Consider the following 15,581-nt stretch of genomic DNA (forward strand, 5'->3'; position numbering starts at 1 on the left):
TATTTGTGATGAGAGGAAGTTTTTTGCATTGGAATTTGAATTCAGAATTACAACCATGTGTTAAGTTCTAACGGCAAGTTTTTCTGCACTGCTACTGTCGTTGGCATCAAGCAACAAAAAATTGCGTGAATTGCGACCAAAGATTTGAAGTGTGTGCTAATTGTGCTCCACTAATCCTGAGTTGCCGCTGAACTTTTACATAGGCCGGAAGGTACCAAAGCCTACAAGAGAGTCCATTCTTCGCTTACAGAGTTCCTTTCACTCTGGCACCTCCATACAACTTCACACGCGTAAGCATCCAGCTGCCATTGCTGAAAGAAAATGATACATGAACAAGCATTCTGAAATGATCTCACTTAAGTCATAAACATGATGTTATAATTCCAGGAGTTGTATCCTGCAGCCGCCTTTGTTAACGTCAATGATGCCATTTGGAGCTTGTACTTCAATGAGCTGCTCCCTCTGCTGGCCAAGAATGGCGATGATGGCAACTATGCTGTGACTGTCGATTCAGATCTTGCATGTCTTCAGGTAAACAAATAATTTTATACTGCAAATTCCTGAAGTGGCATCACAAATGTGCAGTTCGGTAGTAGTAAAACATAATTACACTTAAAATGTCATTCCTCTTGCAGGTGCTTTCAAGAAGGATCAACTATGGCAGGTATGTAGCAGAAGTGAAGTTCAAAGGTGACCAGCAGACCTACGCCAGTTTAATTCAGGCCAAGGTATTCACAGTTTACAGAGCATCAGGTGATCAATTGGAGATGTGAAAGTTTAAGCCAACTGACATTACCATTTAACATTTGCAGGACAGAGATGCTCTGATGAAACTATTGACATCTGAAGCTCAGGAAGATGTCGTAAAGAGAAGGGTAGAGAAGAAGGCCACAGTGTTTGGCCAAAGCATAACATCAGATGGACCAATTGAAACTGGTGTTAACAACAGCAGTGGGACCACCTTCAAAGTTGACCCTTCGGTTGTTTATAAACTGTATGACCAATGGGTGATTCCGTTGACTAAACAAGTGGAGGTGGAGTACCTTCTCCATCGTCTCGATTGATTGAATCAAATGTGAATCAAACTAACCTATTTGTACACAATTGTCATGAATTGCTGTTGAACGACAGCATATGCAATAAGAAACATGCAGAAAGTCTGCAGAATTATACACTTCCGGACTCTTTCAATATTATACTTATTCGTGACATGGATAATGATTTTTCACCAGAAATTAACAGGACATCAAATATTGCCAAAAGTATGAAATAGTAAATCAATGGATAAAAGGAGATAAAAAAAAAGCTCTTCACAAATGGAACTGAAGCTTTGAATAATAAGCTGTGAAAGAAGTGGGTAAAACAGCCATCGGATTTGTCCCCAAGGCAGTGCCTACTTTGCAAAAGGGGAGGCCAATGGCCATATAAGCTGCTTTCCAGTTAACTACTTAGTGTCAGGCAACACCAAGTCTACAAGTTAGAACAGTTAACAGACCATACATTGATTCTAGAAGGCCACAAAAGAGTCAAATTCCTGCAATTTGATCCCAAACACCAGGAGATCAGCAAGGCTGGATGAAAGAAATGAACTTCCATCAGTTCTTTACACGTGCCTCAAATTGCAACATTGTCTTTAGCAACTGCATCTCAATTATATGCACCGAGCACTGCCTGCTATTTCTTCCCACCAAGATGAGAGGTGACTGTCGTGCTGTTGCCTTCTATGAATTGGGCTTTTACAGTCTGTCGGTGCCTTCTGCCTCGGAGGTGTCTCTCCAAGTCAGACTCCGATGTACAGTTAGCCTTGCAGATACTACAATTCCATCTTGAGGCGGGTCTTTGCTCCATGTCAACAAGCTGTAGCTCTTTCTTCTCATACAGCTCAGCTTCCTCGAACCCACTCTCCCCTTGAATTTCCTGGCTTTCTCTCCATAGGGCTACTGTGTTCTCTTGGTGCCTCCTGCCTTTCAGGTGATTGTTTAGGTCCAACTTGCCTGAACACTTAACTTGGCAAATGCTGCAATTCCAAGCAATTGGATTGTGCTGCAGGCCATGGTTAGCCTCTGCTGTTGCCATCCTCTTTGGTTCAGCAGCTTCCTTAGCCCATCCCAACTGTGCTACATTTGACTGGTGCTGGAAGCCAGCGCAATGCTCCTCAAATGAGACTTCACTGTATGTATTCACGTGGCAGAGAGCACAAATCCATTTCTCAGATGATCTTTTCTTGTTTGATGTTGAAGTTTCTGCAGTCCTTTTCCTCTTCAACCCAGAGAATGTCTTTTTAGGTAGCCTAGCCTGCTTAATGACAAGTTAGGTTTCAATAACAGCATATGACAATGCCAAAAGAAAAAATGCTACCATCTTCGGCATACACTTCATAGCTGCAAATTTTACCACATTCATTCGGCACTAGATATATTAAATTGCAGTACCATATAGGATATACTCAGCTTCTACTTCCAGTGATACTTCACCAATCTAGAATTTCCATATTATAAATAGACAATTGTACATAGAAGTCAGATGTACTCTGCCTAGTCTCTACTTTACCATTTAAACTGTTCTGACGAGAAACCAGGCAAGCATATGAAACGAAAAAAGCATATGCAGGTATGCAGCATACTGTGCAAGCTTATATTCAGTGAATACTAGAAAAACATAGAATCTCAGAAAAGTTAAAAGTTTGGATAATTCTCCAGGCTATATCTGTGACTACTACTTTTGGTGCAGATAATCAACAAGCACACCATGTCAAAAAAGTGTAGGAACAATAGTACCTCACTATGTATTTTATTTACAATCCACACATCGATGAAGGTCCATGTTCGGTTCGATACTTTAACATAGTATTAGAGCTAATTTCACATGATTTACAAATTGTGTTGCTAGTCCATAGCAAAAAGACAAAAGAACATCTAGTACTTCTTGCTAAACATACTAATTGGTAGAGCAGTATTATTTTTTAAAGGAAACATCACACTGAAACCATGAAGCTTAACTATTAGGGTGGCAACAATTATTAAATCCCAAGACCAATATCTACCATAGACCTAGAGTCAGAGGGCAACAGGGTCCCTATTCCAGACGGTAAATAATGACATTAGTATAAGATTGATATGGATCAACCTCAAATCAATGGCATGCCTAGTCTCTACTCTCTAGTCCCAAGATAGGAGGATGAAAAACTTCCTTGCATGACAAGCTAAATCCAAACATGTCTGCATAGATAATCAAAACGAATACTATACTAGAAAAAGGCTTGAAAGCCTATTTCATAAGTTGGCATGATATGCTTCAAGAACAGAGCTAACATCTGGGAGATATGGGAAATTGATAACCTATTTTCAGTTAATGTGCAACATATTTGGCTTTATAAGAGGACATCATTTGCAGCATTGTAGCAAATGGATGCAAAAAAAAAAAAAAATCTTGAACATTGCAATGTTTCTAGATTTTCAACACAACACGATATACAACAAACAAATGAAATTTAAGAAGCGAATAAGCTCACCCGGTCAATCAACGCATCCTCGTCTGCTGACCCTTTATGCCATGGAGGCTGATACCATTCATCAATACGATCTTTAACAGGGCGTCTGGCCACCAGAACAGTTCCGGGCACCATCACGCTCTCTTCCAAGCAATGTTCTGGCAACACTGGCATGCAGAGGTGGAGCTGAGCCCCTTGCCGCACAGGGGATGTGTTATGGTGAGGCAAAGCTGTCAGCTCGAGTCCTGGAAGGATACCCAGGGGCAGGGGACCGGCTTGCTCCATTCCGAGCTCGCGCCGAACCACGGGCTCCAACTCCCGCCGCTCGGCCAGCTCGGACAGGATGATCTCCTGGAGAATGCTCTCCTTCACAAGCTCCCGCCGGAGCGCGTCCAACGATATTGGCCCTGCAGCCCCAACGCCACCGCTGTTAGCCTCTTCACCGGACGTCATGTCAAGACAATCCGGTAAGATCGCTAAAAATTTCCCGTCAATCAAGCATGATATCCTCGAACTTGCGATCGAAATTGAGCTCTAGCAATTAAATAGGCGCTTAATTTTCCATCAGTTAACAGATTGAAACCCGCCACGATTCTCTAAACCCTAGGACATCGAGAAGAGCAACAACTATCGAGAAGATGAACTGGTGTGGTTGCGGAAATCGGAAACGAAGGCAAAGGACAAGTTTCCATCACCGTGCGGGGGAGAATGGTCGGGGAGGAAGTAGGCATCGTTGAGGCGGGCCGTAGCGGCGGCGCGGCGGGCGATCTCCATGGTTAGGTTCCTACCTGCGGGAGAAGGGAGGAGACGACGGACGGGACACACTGGTGTATCCGGGAAGCCACCGCTCACTTCCTCCAGATCTCCACTCAGCGTGTGTTCTGTAAGAATTTAGACGAAATTTACTATAGCATTTTTTAATTGAAGATTAAAAAATTGAACATAATATAATTATAAAACTAATTACAAGGATGGATGGTAAATCACGAGATGAATCTATTAAATATTATTAATCTGTCATTAGAGATTGTTTACTGTAGCACAAAATTGTCTAATTATGATTTAATTAGACTTAAAAGATTTATCTCGCAATTACACCGGGAGTTGTGGACGGATTTTGTCAGTAACCACATTTAATATTCATAATTAGTAGTCAAATATTCAAAGTCAGTGTAGCGCTGTAAAAATTTGGAGATCTAAACCAGACGTATTGCACGCGACCAACTCGACACACAACTCCCGGCTCTCACAGGTATCTCAGGATTGACAGTATCGCAATGGAAAGGGTGTGAAATTTTAATGGGGAACTCAATAAACCGGCAGGATCATAAGGATAAACCAAATTCAAATCAAATAGTTTGTGGGCAATGAATTCAACTTCCAGTTTTTTACCTTTTAGTTTCTAGATACTTCCTCCATTTATTTCAAAATATGAAAGTTTTCAAAATTAATAGTCTTATTTGAGCCCATCCACATGTTACCTCTCGGACCCCATGCCTATTAACTGCGTAGGAGTAAATATGTACCTCGAAAAACCATGCAATGTGATAAAAACTAGCTGCACGCAGGAGGGCCATTAAATACCATTTGTTTCCACGAGGTTTAAGCATTAAAGATTGCTTCTTTCACTAGATAAATAATGATGGGATAAGTAGGATTAATAAGTTGAGTTTTTTTCCTTGGTCATTGTACCCATCCTAAATAAGACTATCGTCTGTAAATGGAAGGAGTAATGAATTCAGAAACAGGAACATGAAAAGTGTTTTTTCTATCTTCTGCTTAATACAGTGATGCGCAACTCTTCTACGTATTTGAGAAAAAAAAGGAATGTTTTCCCCAAATTGAAACATGATGGCCTGACATGCCATAAATACTGTAGCAGTCATGATTTAATTGTTTTTTCATTGAGTTTTCAATTCAGTCATTATTCTTATTAGATCAGTCTCGGTGAGAGTTTTATAGGCACAGTTATCTAGACTGAGAACTAGATAACTATGCCAGATGAATTTCATAGTGATAAAACTCTCCTTACATCTCATGAAATCCCATCCTTCTCTTTTTTTGTCATGTCAGCAAAACTGATGATATTTAATGTTATGAAGTCCTCCATGAAACCCCATTGAGACTGGCCTTAACAGCTCTAATCGAGTCATCAACCACCTCAATTTCTGCAGTTACTTGCTAGCATTAATTATGGACCTTGAATTGCTTAAAATTTAGTTAGAATTAAATGAGCCCAAAATCCAAATAAATTCAACATCCCACCCAATCCAAAATGGTGGCCCCCCGCCTTTTCTCTGGCCATTTGACAGCATAGCCACGGCACGGTTTTGGTCCCTAGTATGTTGGACGTTGCCATCTCCCCGCTAGACCGGCAATGTAATTTTGTCTTGTTTTCTAATCAAAACCCTTAACGTGTGTATCGCACGGTTTTGGATCTTATTATAGTTACCATATGTCACGGTCACGGACAATATATTTTTTATAAAACCTTGTTATCCATCAGCAACTTTTTTTTAGAAGCCGTTTGTGATCAACTTATTTTTTATTTATTTTAAATTTGATATATAGGAGCCAAAAAATTATTCGTTGAATTCATAAATAGTGCAAAGCCTTTTTTACCCTTTCGCGAGGATTGGTGTATCCAAATTTTGTGATGAACAAAGCATCTTGATCCTTGCAGTACTGGATGGTTCTCTTGCGGCAAGACCTGCAAGCTGTCTGTGTCATGCTTTTGGTAACCCCAAAAACTCGTCAACTTGACAGCTGAAGAAGAGGCTTTGTTTAGATTCCAAAACGCAAAATGTAAAATTTTTATAAATCACTTGTATGATGTACTAAATATAGTCAAAAAATAAATCGCATTACACAAATGGACTGTAAATCGTGAGACGAATCTAATGAGCCTAATTAGGATGTGCTTAGACACTAAATTGCTACAGTAATACTATAGTAACAAGCTCTAATGATGTATTAATTAGACTCATTAGATTCGTCTTGTAGTTTACAGGCGAGATCTGTAATTTGTTTTGTGATTAATCTACATTTAATACTTCAAATATTAAAGATTCCCTTTCAAAAACACAAAAATACAAAATGCAAAGTGAACTAAACACACCCTAAACTAGCAGATATGGAAATGTATGTCAGTGTTCCGTGTGGAACACGGGAGACAAGTCTCTGGAGAATTAATTCGGTGATGTCTACACCATTGCGTATTATTGTAGTACTAGCATGACCTTTTATTTTGTTATTGACTAATTTATTTCATTGACTTGACTATGTATACCGGTACGCCTTGCTAAAGACCGCATTTCCGTTATTTAGCGATTTCTCCACTCATGCTTGCTATCTTGTTGGCCATAGTACTAGATCATACATGTACCAAGTTCATTTCTAATTTCCTACTATACTATGATGACAACCATCATATATAGCTGTGAAAATTACACTCATATATATATAGTAGTGAAAAAAATAGTTAGAAAAACGAGAGCATCTTTCTAACTATATATTTATTTACTTTTTCGAAGACTTAATACCTCACCGTCGACTCGAAGTCTTGGTCCTCACCTATGTCACCCATGTACAACCTATTAAAGGTTGCTCTGTAACCTAGCCCTCACACTGTCATTCATAATACATAAGCACACAGCACCTTCTCTGCTCAAGTCACCACTAGCATCATACCATGGTTCGCTTGCATCCTCTTCCCAGCTACCTTGTCCTGGTCACCGCCATCCTCGCTACCGGGGGGCGTGGAGCAAGCCTGTGCCGCCAGGATCAAAGTGCTGCCCTGCTAAGCCTCAAAGCTAGCTTCCGCCTCCCAGACACATATTCAAATTGTCTATGGTTTCCAGTCCAAGGAGGAAAGGTGAATACCAACTGCTGCACCTGGGAAGGTGTAACATGTGACGGCACGTTGGACCATGTTACTGCTCTCGACCTGTCCGATCTCTGCATCTCGGGTAATCTCAGCTCATCAGACATCTTTAAACTTACCTCCCTGCGCTCCCTTAGCCTTGCTTTCAACAACTTTGATGCAAGTCCATGACCAAATCCCGGATTTGAGCAGCTCACAGAACTAAAGTACCTTGACCTCTCTTATTCCGGTTTGTCTGGCACTTTGCCTGTCGAGAACGGACAGCTTTCCAATTTGGTTGCTCTAAACCTCTCTGGTCTTGATCTTAAAAATTTGAGCCTTCATACCTTGATTGACAGCCTTGGCAATCTCTAGGAACTACATCTTATAGATGTAAACATTTCGGCCAGTCCCACCGATTTGGCACGTGCCTCTTCTACCAATACAACGTTAGGTCTCAAAGAGCTATGGATGGGGTGGTGCACGATCACCGGCGGTCGTTTTGATACTGTTCTTGCTAATCTCTTATTTCATTCCAAGCTCTCCAATTTAGTCACGCTATACCTATCAAGCTTTGATCTTAAAAATTTGAGCCTTCATACCTTGATTAATAGCCTTGGCAATCCCCAGGAACTATATCTTGGAGAGATAAACATTTGGGTCAGTGCAGGTGATTTGACACATGCCTCTTCTAACATTACGACGTCAAGTCTCAAAGAGCTAAGCATGTGGCAGTGCACGATCAAAGGCTGTCATTTTGATACTGTTCTTGCTAATATCTTATTTCATTCCAAAATTGCCAATTTAGTCATACTATACCTATCAGACTTTGATCTTAAAAATTTGAGCCTTCATACCTTGATTAACAGCCTTCATACTTTGATGCAAGTCCATGACCAAATCCCGGATTTGAGCAGCTCACAGAACTAAAGTACCTTGACCTCTCTTATTCCGGATTGTCTGGCGCTTTGCCTGTGGAGAACGGACAGCTTTCCAATTTGGTTGCTCTAAACCTCTCTGGTCTTGATCTTAAAAATTTGAGCCTTCATACCTTGATTGACAGCCTTGGCAATCTCTAGGAACTACATCTTATAGATGTAAACATTTCGGTCAATCCCATCGATTTGGCACATTCCTCTTCTACCAATACAACGTCAGGTCAGGTCTCAAAGAGCTGACTATGATGGGGTGCACAATCACTAGCGGCCGTTTAGATACAGTTCTCACAAAGCTCCCAATTCTTTCCAAGCTGACCCTTGGGCTCACAAATATCAGTGGCCCTACTCCTGTGCCAGAACATTTTGCAGAGTTCTCATCGCTGGCAGTTCTTAGTCTTCACAGTTGTGGGTTGACAGGGACCTTCCCATCTTGGATATTTCATATTAAAAGCTTGATGTCTCTCGATGTATCGAGGAATGAGAATCTATGTGGAGAGTTGCCGGAGTTCATAGAGGGTAGCGCTTTGCAGGAATTGATGCTTAGCAGAACCAAGTTTTCAGGAAAAATACCAGAGTCGGTCAGCAACCTCCGAAATCTGACTATTTTGGACCTTACTAATTGCCAATTCTATGGCCTCATCCCATCATTTGCTCAATGGCCGATGATTATGTGGGTTCGTTTGTCAGGTAACAACCTGACTGGTTTATTACCTTCAGATGGCTACCTTTCTCTACACAACCTAACCATAGTTCACCTTGGTAACAACTCGATAAGTGGTGTGATACCTGCATCTATGTTTTCCCACCCTTCTTTGGTGTATTTAGATCTCTCGCAGAACAATTTCACAGGAATTTTTCTATTGTATCCCAATATATCTTCTAGTTTGATAGAGATAGATGTTAGTTTTAATAAACTAGAAGGACCTCTTCCAGATTTGTTGTCCAAGTTTGTAGAACTAGAATTCTTGGATCTTTCGTCAAATAATCTCACTGGAATTGTGGATATAAGCTTCATAAAAAAATACAAGGAGCTCAGCTATCTATCTCTATCCTATAATAAGTTGACTGTTGTAGAGGAAGATAGCAATCACTCCTACATAGAACATCCAATTATTTGGGGATCGGGGTTGGGGTTGGGGTTCTGGTTGGGGTTGGGGTTCTGGTTAGGGTTGGCATCATGTAACCTATCCTATGTTCCTAAATTCTTGATGCGCCAGAGAAATTTGCAATATTTAGACCTCTCAAACAACAATATTGAAGGACACATACACGATTGGTTGTGGAGAATTGGAGACCCTCTTTCTTTTAGCGTTAACCTCTCTCATAATTTATTTACAAGTGTTGCTACAAATTTATCAAATAGATCAATTAGTGAGCTTGATCTCCATTCCAACAAGATTGAGGGAGCGCTCCCACTGCCCCCATCAGGAATTGTTACATTGGACTACTCCAATAACCATTTCAATTCTTCTATCATGCCTGAATTTTGGTCACGCATTAGCTCCACCAACTCCATGTCATTGGCAAACAATAGCCTTATTGGCGAAGTTTCCCATTTGATCTGCAATGCAACTGAAATCGGAATTCTAGACCTTTCTTTTAACAGCTTCAGTGGATCAATACCACCTTGTTTGCTGAAACATAACAAGAGGCTTGAGATACTGAACTTAAGAGGCAACAGTTTCCTTGGAAACTTGCCTCAAGACATCAGTAAGGAGTGTGCACTTCAAATAATAGATCTCAACGGCAACAAGTTAGAGGGGAAGTTGCCGGTGTCTTTGATCAACTGTCGAATGCTACAAGTCCTGGACCTCGGAAACAACCTGATAGTGGATACGTATCCACAGTGGCTGGGAGCTCTTCCTTTGTTGAAAGTACTTGATCTGAAGTCAAACGGGTTTCATGGCCCCATCGATTGCTATGGGATAAATAAACAGACGCATCTTTTCTTCCCAGAGCTGCAGGTTCTGGACCTTTCTTCAAATTCTTTTAATGGTAGCATACCTTCACGATTCCTCAAGCAGTTCAAGGCTATGATGGAGACTTCATCAGGAGCTCGCAGCATGTATGTTGGAACTACTGTAAAAACTACTATAGCATCATTAAATGGCACATCTCCATACCAACTATACTACAGGGAATCGGTCACGATCACACTCAAGGGGCAAGAAACAACGGTACAGATACTTTCAGTTTTCATGTCCCTCGACCTCTCCAACAACAACTTCGAGGGTATCATCCCCAACGAAATTGGTGACCTGAAGTCTCTCAAGGGGATCAACCTCTCTAGGAACTCCTTTACAGGCGAGATCCCTCCCAGGATCGCGAACATGCTGCAGCTGGAGTCACTTGATCTCTCCTACAACCAGCTCTCCGGAGAGATCCCTCCAGCAATGGCGCTGATGTCATTCCTCGAGGTGCTCAACCTCTCCTACAACCACCTGACAGGGCAGATACCGCAAGCCAGCCAGTTCTTGACGTTCCCGAACACCTCATTTTTGGGGAACGACAGGCTGTGTGGGAAGCCACTGACACGACTGTGTGAGACGAACCACGCACCATCAGCTGCTGGTACACCGGGCTCTCATAAAGAGCTGAACTGGGAATTTTTGTCGGTTGAAGTAGGGGTCCTTTCGGGTTTGGGCATTGTGGCCGCGACCATGCTGCTGTGGGGCAACGGGAGGAGCTGGGTGTACTGGCATGTCGGCAAGTTTTGGCTGCAGGTTCTGCAGCCAAGGATCTGCCGCCGTCGACGCTGAAAATGAATTTCAGTATGGTAGTGTGGGTATGGCTTAGCGATGTGTGCAAGAATATGAGCAAGCACTACGCCGTGCTTTCGTTGGACAGCATTGTAGTATGTATATTACAAATTTGGTGAATAAATTTATGTGGTGCTGCTGCATGTTTGGATACTACTTTTTTCCAAAGAAATTTAGTTGAGGATCTCATATCAAACTTTCATATATACTAACTCATATACTATATGATATTTATTTGCTTTGATTTATTAAGGAACAAAACTCTGGTTTGCCAGGAAAAAGAACGTTAATACAAAACTAAAATTGCTGAAAAGTTAACAAAGCTTACCTTTCGAATTTACTACATGAAAAACGTTGCACGGATTGCCACTGCTCAACATCAAATGCTCGTCGTCCATTTTTCTCATTTAAATGAAACTTATACACTTCAGGAATTGAAGATTTATTAACAAGCAGGCTCTATATACAAGGTGATCCCTGTGCAGTGAAAAATAAAACTAACACCCAGTTAGTTTTCGAAGAACTACTACTTAACCAATTCAGCTCGGCTAACATTGGAACTACTAATTAACTGAACTTTCATACCTAGACAATAACTTGAAGACTTATGTGTCATGCTTCATCCAATATCTGAAATTGTGTTGTTCCGAGCAGAGTATCTGCAAGCTTACACCAACATGCTGCCAAATAATGGTCTAGAAGCAGTAGTACTTCCCCACTCATATTTATCACGCATCGATGAATGCGAATTTTAAGCATTTTCACTAAATAATCTTGTTATAGTGCAATTAAAAACTTGCACTGGTTACCCCTAGATCATGAGGGTGCAGTGATCTTCTCTGCCTGAAGAGTTTTGTTTGGCTGTACCAGTGCGAATGAAGCCGATGCAAGGGCTTGTGTGGAGGGGATTCGTCTAGCATCCCAATGGGCACCGAGCTCGGCGATCATCGAGACGGACTTGCCTACAAGGTGAATGCATTGCAAAGCAAGAAAGGATAGGTCGGAGATCAGCTTCATCAGTCATCATTGCAGAGGCACAGCCGCACAGGACGCGCCCAATTGCTTGAGGATTGGAAGATCGTTCAGGTTAAAAGAGAGTGCTACATAACAGCGCATGAACTAGCACGTTTAGCTAGGGGGAACAGTCATATTGCAGTCTGTCTTCGCCAAACACCTACTACTGAATGTGCGTGCATGTATTTACAACAGAGTCGTGGAACACGATAAGGATGAGCTGGAGCACCGTTTCACCGCACACGCGGTAAGTCGTGAAACACGACTTTGATTCGGTGAGTTACAGTACGGACGAAAGGGTGCCGGTATGTGGATCCAGATGTAACATGCCATGTGACAATGCATTCATCATACCATATATGAAAGTTCCGGTGACATAGTACGTCACACATACTATTTTAACTCCGGTGACATATGTATCTGTATGTCTCCGGAGCACATACAATATGAGCTCCGGGGACGTTCCCTCGTAAAAAAAAGAAAGTTAAAATAGTATGCTAACTGGGAATAAGAACCAATATAGAGAGGCTAACTGTAAAATTTGTTCAATTTTGAAATAGGAGGGGCTCAACCTCTACGGATAATACCTGTTACCTATTGGAAAAGGGAAAATTAAGTTATTTACAACAGAGGGAGGAAGGAGAGAGGAAGAAGATCTTATTCTACATGATCTAGACTTTTTTTTTAAAAAAGGAAGTAATAGCTCTCTTTTTTGCTCTGTGCATAAGCAAGGCAATAGCTTGGATTCTTAGATGCGTTCCAATTAACAAATTCTTCGGCGGATTCGATAAGGGAAAAAAAAAAGCACAACTGGGCTATTAGCTACTCAGTGGGCTGATTTGAGTGGATTGGTTGGGCTACATCAAAATATAGAGGTGATCCAGATGGCAGTTGACAGTTGTATGTATATAGCCCGAGACACGAGATATGGCCCAAGTGGCCTCGGTAGCAGCATGAGACTTTTACTGTTTTACAGTACTGCGACTAATTACGATTGTATCTAAAAATAATGTTTTCTTTTTAGATTACACAGTACAACTCAGACACTCATAAAGCTTGCGCACTCACACTCCTATATACACACATACGCAAACTCTACCCCTATGAGTATCTTCGAAGACTAAGCCGGCAAATCCTCGAGATGACGAAGTCACCACAGGCGTCTCGTTGTCGACCGGAACGTCTCCTACCACTGAATGCACAACGCAGTTAAGTCCTAAAAATTTGCTCCCATGAGGAGTCAAACCCAGAATCTGAGGAGCTACCGTAACTCTTAAAACCACTAGGCTACAGATCCTTTTGTCAAAAACAATGTTTATGAAAACCTGTTCTTAAAGTTCTTTCCGATGTGGTTGGTACTGTTGACACCGGATTTTGGTCAGTAAATCTGATGTAATCAGAATTATGGAGATCATCGGCTATTGGCATACGTACCCAGAAATAGAAATAACAGGCAACAAGAAAGATCAGGCGTGCACGTGGATAGCGATCAGCGAGTTTGTGACAGCCTCTGCCCTTTCCAGAAGGTTGCAAACATAGGCGGGTGCACATGCAAGTGCATTAGGGAGATGCTCCTAATTTTCATGCAAGGTGATTAAAGTTCGTGGACGGATTAATTAACTATGAAAGAAGCTCAATGTGTGCATGCGAAGTTAGAATAAAGAAAGAGGCAAGATTAAAGGAAAAGCTTCCACGTGCAAGCAAGAGGTGATCTTTATCTTATTATTTGGCCAACAAACGAAACCTCCACGTTCACTCTTAAGACTTAGAAATTCCTACATTAATCCAAAAAAAATAAAAAAATAAAATTACACACCACTACCATTACGATAAAAAATAACCTAAAATACCTCCGTGCCTAATTAAAAATCAACCACCAATGCCATTATGAAAAATTAAATATAAAATGCCATTTAGCTATGTATCAGTTATAAATATATACTATTAATAAAAACTAAAGCTAATAACAATCAATCAAAATAAAATGAAAATAGGAATAATTATCTGCATAATATTATTAAAGCTCAACAAATCAAATTGTTATTATAGGTAGATCATAGTTGAATTGTTTTAATCAACAATAAGACATACTTTACGATAATAAACATGATGATTTATTGTAAAAAAATATTATAACTTTTAAGTAAGATTACAACGACATGCAAATTTTTGAATTTTCAATATTAGCCGCACAAATGCGCGGGCTATACATGCGTGTGTTTTCCTTGCATATATATGTCACGTGGGAGCAATCAGGATTTGTTATGCATTTGGATCAACGTTGGCACGGTGGATCAGAGAGAAGCTTAATTGAAGAGGATTCTACGAAAGGGAGAGATAGAGTCCATTAATCTTAGTATTTCCTTTTAGTTTAGATTTGGCTTGTCAGACAAGTTAGTCCAGGGTATACAGATAAAAGTCTCTAAATATGTACCCCGGTCTCTGTAAAAGATTTATCACGTCGATCAATACAACACATTTACTTTCTCAAGTACCTTTACCTTTTTTCCCTAGGAGTAGGAGTAATGTAGATTTCGATGAGTTCTTCAGCAAGCTGGGCTGCACCGCCTCGATCTCCAACTCGCCGCAGTCTTCGTCTATCGGGTATCTCAGATCTCAACTTTCGAGCGCATCGCTGTCGTTGAATCTAGTTCTTATCCACCAGTTATCGAGTATCTTAGATCTTCGACCGACGGCGCATCGCTTCTGTCTGGATCTACGGTATTCACCATTTGCATCGGCCGATTTTCCTTTAATCTATCGTCTCGTTGTTCAGATCGCTTTGAATTAGCTTTTATTCTATTGAAATAGATGATAGATTAATTAATGGCCTGTTGCATCTTATTATTGGTTATCTGTCATGTGCTGTTGGGATTGAGTTCTACTGTGGATAGATCTATTGGCTAGCGAAGTCTAGATTAACCTCTTGCTAGTCTAGATTGCAACTTCCGGGCGCATTGCTGTCGTTTCATCTAGAAATACTGGTGGTAATGTTAGTTGAAACTGCATTGGTTTACGGTTTATTCATAGTGGATCAAGAGATCAAAGACACCCTATTTCCTATCGGCTTTCTAGCCGATAGCTTTCGAGCTATGCTGCCATCCATTGTACAGATTTAGTTTGGACAACCAATGAGCCGCTTATGCTCATCAGGATGCTGGAATCGGCCTGATGGCCTATTATTTATTTATCATGCTTTATTCTGCTGTGCTGTTATCGCTGCTGGTGCCAGGATCAAATCGACTTGATCGACCGATCCCCTTTTGGTCTCAAAAGGATCATCTTCACCTTATCAATTGAATGGATAAACTGACTGGCACGTCTGCGCACACTACGCGCGCCGATTTGGGTTCGTTGAGTCTGGTTCTTATCCACCAGTTATCGAGTATCTTAGATCTTCGACCGACGGCGCATCGCTTCTGTCTGGATCTACGGTATTCACCATTTGCATCGGCCGATTTTCCTTTAATCTATCGTCTCGTTGTTCAGATCGCTTTGAATTAGCTTTTATTCTATTG

The 15,581-nt window shown here is 41.1% G+C and overlaps 2 protein-coding genes across 2 annotated transcripts; one reads left to right on the forward strand and one right to left on the reverse strand.

Moving 5' to 3' along the window:
* Nucleotides 1-1,158: 1,158 nt before the first annotated feature.
* Nucleotides 1,159-4,350, reverse strand: LOC120712485. The gene is made up of 3 exons (XM_039998274.1): nucleotides 4,186-4,350; nucleotides 3,512-3,897; nucleotides 1,159-2,295 (listed from the first exon to the last, which is right to left on the reverse strand). The coding sequence occupies exons 1-3, from the start codon at nucleotides 4,262-4,264 to the stop codon at nucleotides 1,675-1,677; spliced, it is 1,086 nt and encodes a 361-aa protein (XP_039854208.1). The 5' UTR covers nucleotides 4,265-4,350; the 3' UTR covers nucleotides 1,159-1,674.
* Nucleotides 4,351-9,804: 5,454 nt separating this feature from the next.
* LOC120713452 (receptor-like protein 9DC3) lies at nucleotides 9,805-11,049 on the forward strand. The gene has a single exon (XM_039999413.1). The coding sequence runs from the start codon at nucleotides 9,805-9,807 to the stop codon at nucleotides 11,047-11,049; it is 1,245 nt and encodes a 414-aa protein (XP_039855347.1).
* Nucleotides 11,050-15,581: the final 4,532 nt, after the last annotated feature.

This window comes from Panicum virgatum, chromosome 6K (assembly GCF_016808335.1).
Source record: "Panicum virgatum strain AP13 chromosome 6K, P.virgatum_v5, whole genome shotgun sequence".
NCBI classification, from domain to species: Eukaryota; Viridiplantae; Streptophyta; class Magnoliopsida; order Poales; family Poaceae; genus Panicum; species Panicum virgatum.